The sequence below is a fragment of the Entamoeba histolytica genome, genomic scaffold (assembly GCF_000208925.1).
Source record: "Entamoeba histolytica HM-1:IMSS scf_1104750516965 genomic scaffold, whole genome shotgun sequence".
Classification (NCBI taxonomy): domain Eukaryota; phylum Evosea; order Mastigamoebida; family Endamoebidae; genus Entamoeba; species Entamoeba histolytica.
In genome coordinates, this window is record NW_001915035.1 from 26,934 (window position 1) to 34,781 (window position 7,848).

Below are 7,848 nucleotides of genomic sequence, written 5' to 3' on the forward strand. Positions count from 1 at the left end.
CATCTGATACATTATTATTCCTTTTTAAATCATATTCATTATGGAGTACATTAATTAATGATTCTATTCATATTGATAATTTAATTATTATTAACCCAATGGATATTCCAACAATAAATTATTCTCATTATAAGAAAGATTGGACTTCATTATTTACTCTTTGTAAAAGAACAACAATATATTCTTTAACTTCTTCTCTTTCTTCAATTCATTTATTAGAATTTATATTAAAAGTAAAACGTTCTTCACATTTAAATTCTTCTTATGAAAAATTAGATATTATAGATGTAGATGATCTTGATCAAACAAATTATTTTTCATTAAACGAAGTATTTATTCAAGATATTGTAGAACTACTTTGTTTGTTATATTATTTTGATATTAATAACAAATAATAAAATAACAATTTAGTGTTTAATAAACCTGCACGATTACGTATGACTTCATTACAACAATACTCATCTAATTTCTTCAAATTTTCATTAGTTCCAAAATTTGTTAGAATGGTTTAACTTTCTTTTTCTCTTATTTCTTTATTAATTCTTTGGTTAAACTAAAAAGAAGTACTTTAAACAACACAAATTAAAAGAATTAAATGAATAATTATATTATAAATTTATTATTTTTTATAAGAAAAAAAGAATTTTAAATAAATTAAAATTACATAAAACATTTACAAATTAAAAAAAAAAAATAATTTAAAAGCACAAAAACCAACCAAAAATTGAAAAAACAAAAAAGAACTTTTATTTAAATAATTTAGATGACTTTATTTATTACCCTCTTCATTGTTTTTGTTGTTGCTAAAGAGCCACAAGTAGCTCCTGTTATTGGATTTTCCAATAGTTTTACATTTTCACATACTGGAGCAAATAAAACATTAGATTTAAAAACATTAAATTTAGATATTCAAAAAAGTATTGAAAGTAATGTTGATCACGTTGTACTCTTCATAGATTATAATATTAACACATTTGATTTTGAAGAATTTACTAAATATAATGGTTATACTACACTTAGAGTTTGTTGTATTTTATTCTTTAATTTTTATAAATATATTGTTTCTTATTTAAATTAGAATTATACTTTAAATTCTCTTTCTTCATTTGAAGCTGAAACTACTAAAATTTCTTTTGTTGATGTTTTAAGTAATTTAGAATTAACTATTACAAATAATAAAATTCATAATAGAAACGTTTATCTTTATACTGACTCTGCTACTTTAACTGATACTTCATTATTTAATTTTGCTCAAAATTATGCTACAGTTAAAATACTTAATCAAGATGATTTTACTTCTATTAGTAAATCTGCTCTTGTTGTTATTGCATTTAGAAATGTTGGCTCATTTGATCGTTTAAAATTAAATGATCAAATTATTAAAAATTATTTTAATCAAACTTCTCAATATACTAATGTCGCTTTCTATGGCTCTCTTCACTTAGTTGAAAAAGATACTATCACTTCAGCTACTTGGTATAATACAGCTACTCTTTCTATTCTTTTTGTTGTATTCATTCTTTTAGTTCTTCTTTGGTTTGTGATGCACTTCATGTTAGCTGTTCAAAGTATTGGTCCAGCTGTATTTGCTAAACCAAAGACTGATTAATTCTGAAAACAAATTTAAATGCATTTTGTGTTAATCTTCTTTTTTAATTATCATTTTCTTTCATATAAAATATTCAAATTCATCAGGTATTTATTGAATTAAGTTTTTGTCAACTAATTTAATTCCTTTTTAAATAACACTTTTTATTTTATTATTTTAATACCTTCTCTTTACCTTTTTTTGAAATGAACTTAATCATATTCTCTTCTTTACTCTTTTCATAGTAGTGAATGTTATTTTTTTTATTTAATTAAACGTTTTTTTAATAATACCCTTTTAAAATAATCATTTACTTGTTTGAAAAATTAATTTGTATAGTTTGTAATTTCTACACTTTATTTCGTTTATCACCATTAAAACACTAAAGAGTAATTAATAACTCACTCAATAGTAATTTTTGTAATTTAATTGTGCTTTGAAAAAATAAATTTCTTCATACTTATTTAAAAAATTTATTTTTAATTATTGTGAAGATTTTTATTCTTCTTTTATATTTTCTTCAACTATATTCCAGTTAAATTTGTATTTTAGAAATAAGTAAGAATTAATAAAATCATTAAAATCATTAATAAAAAATAATTGTTCTTTATAAAATATATTTTACAAATTTACTATTTTATATAATAACAAAGTATTATAGAATATTAATATTTTTGTGTGAATTTTTATTTGAAATAATTGTATTTTTATTCTTCATTTCATTGACGTCAATTGGTTATAACTAGTAAATAATTTTACTTGAAGAAGGCGTATTTAGATGAAAGAATATTTATATTACTAATACCAATATGTCAAATAATATCATGGAATAAATTGAAATTATAATTTGTTTATAAGAAAAAAGAATAACAACTTTAGTGTGTTATATATCATCATATGAATATCAATTCTAAAAACAAGATTCATTACAAGAATTAACATTGAAAGTATAAAATTTTCAAGAAAATTCAATATTTGTTCAGAGATAGAATATATTAGAATTTTATAGAAAACTCTTCATAAAAGTATATAAATTAAACATATTTAATATTAGAATAATATTTCAATTATACTTGACTCTTCATTAAAGAAAATAATTGGAACAACTTGTTTTTTTTTGTGCTTATTTAAACATAAAAATCAACTTATAAATTCAGATGCTTATATTTCTTCTTATTGCCCTTGCTTTTGCATGGAGACCTAATCCATCATATGGATTAACTAATTTTAAAGATATGATTACAACGTGGTGTGCAAATGTTGATAGCGCTAATTTTAAAGGAAGTAGACCATCTGGTCTTTGTCAATTAAGATGGAATGGAAATGGTTATACTCAAAACCTTATTCAAGGCGATGGATTTGCATTTCAAGTTAATGGAAAGAAATTTTCAAATCCATTCCAATTTGTTGGATCAAATAGTATTGAGTATCCAGGAGAATATTTATTTAATATTAAATACTATGCTTTAAATTCTCTTCAAATAGATGCATCTATTACTAAAAGATATATGGTAGTTCCAAATAAACACATAGTTCTTGAAAAATATGATATAACTAATACTGGTAATTCTCCACTAAAATTTAACTTATTTGATTATGTTAATTCTTCAAGTGTTGAAAATAATGTTATTGGAGGATCAATTGATTCAACCAAAGCATTATACTTTGACTATAAAAATGATTATACTAATTATCAAAATACTATAGTCGTTTTTGGACTTGTAGGTACAGATACAATTTCTTTTGGTGATTCTACAGGATATACTCCAGTAGACTATTTCAACAGCAATGGAAGACTTGATGGTGTCTCTTCAAAAACATCTAAATCAATGATTGGTGCTCTTCAAAAAGAGGTTATTATTAATGCAGGTAGTACTGTTTCAATTCTTGCATATAGGGCTCTCGCTAATAGTATTTCTGAAGCAGAAGAAATATCAAAAGAAATTATTAATAAATCATGGGAATCATATTATCAAGAATTAAAATCATATTCTGATGAGAAATTCTCTCATTATAAATTACCATCCTTCAAAAATGAGGCTGAAAAAAAGATGTGGTATTCAAGTGTATTTACTCTTCTTTATTCTCAAAACCCAACTCTTGGTACCCTTGTTGCATCATATCATCCATTATATTATTATAAAGTTTGGTCTAGAGATGCTACTTTTGCTTCAATTATTATGTTGGCTCTTGGAGAAACTGAAGGAGCAGAAAAATTCCTTAAATGGTTATCTACTTCTGAATTAAGAGATGGAGGATTTTTCCCAACTTGTTATGATTGGTACACTGGCAAAATAAGTGATTTTGTTGAACCACAATATGATTCAGTTGGAGTTGCTTTGACAGCTTATTACTATTATTATACTCAAACAAAAAAAACTGATCTTTTACTTAGTGACTCAGTTAAAGCAAGAATTAGAACTCTTGAAGATTTCTTAATGCAAAGGGATTATCATAATTTAATTAAACCTGATTATTCTATTTGGGAAGAAAGTAGTGACGGTTGGACTGGAAATTCATTACCTACACAATATTATGCATTTACTCAAATTCAAGGACATCATGGATTATTATGTGCTGCTATGATTGAAGAACTTATTTATAAAGACCTTAATAGAGCAGATGATTTAAGAAATAGAGCAGAAGAAATTAGCAATTCATTTGATCAATATTTCTGGAATGAAGAAGGTCAATATTATGTACAAGCAATTTGGTCTGATAGTAAAGAACAAAAAGTAGTAATTGATGGGTCTACTGCAACTATGTTATTCAGTGGTATTGTAGTTAATCAAGAACGAATTAAAAAACACTTAAATAAGATTAGAAGTGATTTAACTAAATTATCATATGGTATTGCACGTTATTATAATGACCCTTATTTCTTTATGTCTAAATTTAATCCAGCTGGTAAAGAAGCTGGAGAGGCTAGTCCACCATGGGGTATAACTACTATGTTTATGAGTTGGGCTGAAATGTTAGCTGATGAGATTGATGGACATAAGTCTTTAACAGCTAATAGACTCCAATGGATGATTGATCATACTGGACCTGATTTTATTCCTTGTGGTGAAGCTGTTGATGGAATAAGTGGAGATCCTGTTATGGCATCAATGCCTGATGTATATGAACATGCAGGTGTATACATTATGACCGTTTTACAATATCAAGGTCTTGTTCCACTTTTCAGCTATAAGAAATGGTAATTGAATTAAAAATTGAAAAGAAAAACCTTATTTTTATTTCATATAATTAAGCAATAAATTAAGTGTTGAGAGAAATCCTTTCTTCTTTAGTTTTTTCATTTATTTTCTTCTTTTTGATTGAATATCCTTCTTGTTGATTATCATATCATCTTTTTCTTTTATTTTATTACTTCTTGGGTATTTCTTCATATTTTCCTTCATTCGATTCCCTTGTTATTCTTTTTATTATTTCTTGTATATCATTTATTGTTATTTATTTAGTGTTATTTGTATAATAATAATTATTATTATTGTATTTATCTTGTTTCTTATTTGTTTTTCTTTGTGTCTTTCTTCTTTTAATCCTTTTTTCATTGTTATTTCATTTAACATTATCATTTTTATTGTTATGCTATTTATTGCTATTGACACTTCTTTTTTATTGTATGATGTTGAATATTTATATCTTGTTTGTTTTTCTTTACAATACACATTGATATTACACAATAATCATGACATTAAAATTTGTTGTATTTATTGCAATGGAAAATGATCTTAAGAAATAAAGAATAAGAAATAACATAAATATGATGATGTATTTTATCATTTCTTTAATTGTTTGATTCTTATTCTGATTTATATTATCCTATTCAATTTATTTATAATGAATTAATTCAATGAAATGATACAAATAAATTGTTTATTTATTCATTTTTTCTTATTTCTTATTAATATTATTATAAGTATTATATTCTTATTTATTCTTGTTTGTTATTATTATAGTTCGTTTGTAATTATTATCTCAAATAAATACTTATTTTGATTGAAAAACAATTAAAACAATTTATTTTACGTTTAAAATTAAATTAAAGATAGTGTTATTATTTAGAATGATATTTAGATGATTTGAAATGTTATTTTAATATTAAAATAATATTTATATTCAAACAATATCTATTTTTTTTATTTATTATATAAATGTTTTTATCATAACAAATAATACTTATTATATTTTCTATTTAATATATTCATATTATTTGTATGTCTTATACTTTAATTTGTATTTTCATTATATGTTTTAAAGATCTCTTGATAACATTTTATTTTTATATTGATTCATATTGTTTGAATAAAAGAAGATATATCTTTAATGTTACTTTATATTTATTCTGATTGTTATTTACGTATGATTTTTCTTCTTTCTAGTGTATAAAGTTTATCAACAAAGAATATTATGAAATATGTTTATTTACATCATTAAAAAACGGTATAATTGTTAATTTATTTCATATTAATATATTATAAGAATTATAATAGAAATTTAAATCAAATAATTGTTAATTATTGATTTTATTTCATTTGTTATTTATTTGTTATTTTTTATTGTTTATGCATTTATTTATGTTAATTGTATGATTAATGAATATTTTAATTGTGTGTTTTGATATTCTTCATAAAATATCATTATTATAAAATAAAATATTAAATTATATTTATTTCACTATTGTTTATTTCATTTGATTATTAAATTAGTTTATTTCATTTCATTTATCTTTGTTTATATTTTATTTGGTTATTTCACTCCATTCTTTATTTTATTTCTTCATTTTTTTCTTTTTAATTAAACATTGATGAAACTTAAATTATTTAATTTTTCTATTAGTTCTAACAAGTTTATTTCAAATAACCATTTATTGAATTATTATCATTTCTTCAATTACATCACAACACAAAATGATGAACCTTCATTACTTTTGTTTTTTTTTGTTTCATTTCTACTACTAACTTCAATCCATTCTCCATTAATAACTTTTCCATTTTTCTTTATTTTATTAATTCTTCTGTATTTCTTTATTTCATATGTTATATCAGGCTTTGTTTCTTTTATTGTTTTACCTTTTTCTTCTTTTTCTTCTTTTTCTTCTTTTTCTTCATATTCAAAGTCTTTATATTCACTGATTAATTTCTTAACTTCCTTTTCATCAATTAATTCTAATCCTCCTGCCCATTCTATCATTTTGTTGATTGCAACATTTGTTCTTTCATTTTTACGATTATCTTCATCTGGTTGTGAATACACAAAATAAATTGGAATATCAATGTTTTCATTTGTTTTATTTATTTGATTTATAAATGAAATTATTTATTCTTTGAATTGCTTTTTCTCAAATTTACCTTTTTCTTCTTTTCCGAAGGAGTTAGGACATTTAGTCCATACAATACAAACATGTTTCCAAATGTCTTTTATTGTGAAAACATCGGAAATAACTTTAACAATGAATTTAATAATAGCAGAAAATCTTTCTTTATTAATGTCAATTGTTAATATAATTCCTTGTAGTCCATTGTTTTTATACAATTTACAATGTTTTGAATATGTTCATTATCTAAATTTTTATTTTCTTTTTTTTCACTATCATGAAGACCAGGTGTGTCAATAACAATTACATCACTTCTATCTCCTTTTCCAAAACATTTAAGAGGTTATTTTGTTTCTGATTTTTGATTATCACTAACTTTAAAAACATATTTCTCCTTTAAAATGAAATTACCAAGTGAACTTTTTCCATTTCCTGTTTCACCAATTAAAAGTAATTTGGTTTGTTTTTGTAAACTCATTTATGTTTTATCAATTGCTTGTTTTTCTTTAAATATATTCAGACAATATATTCAGTGATGTTTGTTTTATATTTTGATAAAAATACTTACAAGTTATTATATTTTGCGATATAAATATAATATAAGTTGTTACTTTTGTTTTATTGAAAATAATAAACTTACTTGTATTGATTTTATTTCCTTATGTAAAAATTTGTCATAAATAAAAATTAATTTTCGATAAAAAAACTTCAAATATTGTTTACGATTGTTAACAAATAAAAATGTAAAAAAATAATTTAGTCACATTAATTCTTCTTTATTAAAAATTATTTTTGTTTGTTGATTAAAATAACACATTTATTTCATCACAATGTTTTCATTCTCTTAGAGTTTAACAGTCTCTGTAATTCCCTTCTTACCCCCTTTTTTCACAAAAAAATATTTCAAATGACTTTAAATTAATTTTTATTTTATGAA

The 7,848-nt window shown here is 22.5% G+C and overlaps 3 protein-coding genes across 3 annotated transcripts, besides 1 other annotated feature; all 3 read left to right on the forward strand.

Annotated features, from left to right (window-relative positions):
- Positions 1-98: 98 nt before the first annotated feature.
- On the forward strand, positions 99-512 carry EHI_044350 (uncharacterized protein; the record flags this gene model as incomplete). The annotated part of the gene is made up of 2 exons (XM_647291.2): positions 99-360; positions 412-512. The coding sequence occupies 2 exons, from the start codon at positions 99-101 to the stop codon at positions 510-512; spliced, it is 363 nt and encodes a 120-aa protein (XP_652383.2).
- A 251-nt stretch (positions 513-763) lies between these two features.
- EHI_044360 (uncharacterized protein) lies at positions 764-1,609 on the forward strand (the record flags this gene model as incomplete). Its single annotated transcript, XM_647290.1, has 2 exons — positions 764-1,021; positions 1,079-1,609. The coding sequence occupies 2 exons, from the start codon at positions 764-766 to the stop codon at positions 1,607-1,609; spliced, it is 789 nt and encodes a 262-aa protein (XP_652382.1).
- A 1,136-nt stretch (positions 1,610-2,745) lies between these two features.
- EHI_044370 (uncharacterized protein) lies at positions 2,746-4,791 on the forward strand (the record flags this gene model as incomplete). Its single annotated transcript, XM_647289.1, has 1 exon — positions 2,746-4,791. One exon carries the CDS (start codon positions 2,746-2,748, stop codon positions 4,789-4,791), a length of 2,046 nt encoding a protein of 681 aa, XP_652381.1.
- Positions 4,792-4,870: 79 nt separating this feature from the next.
- Positions 4,871-5,326: a repeat region.
- Positions 5,327-7,848: the final 2,522 nt, after the last annotated feature.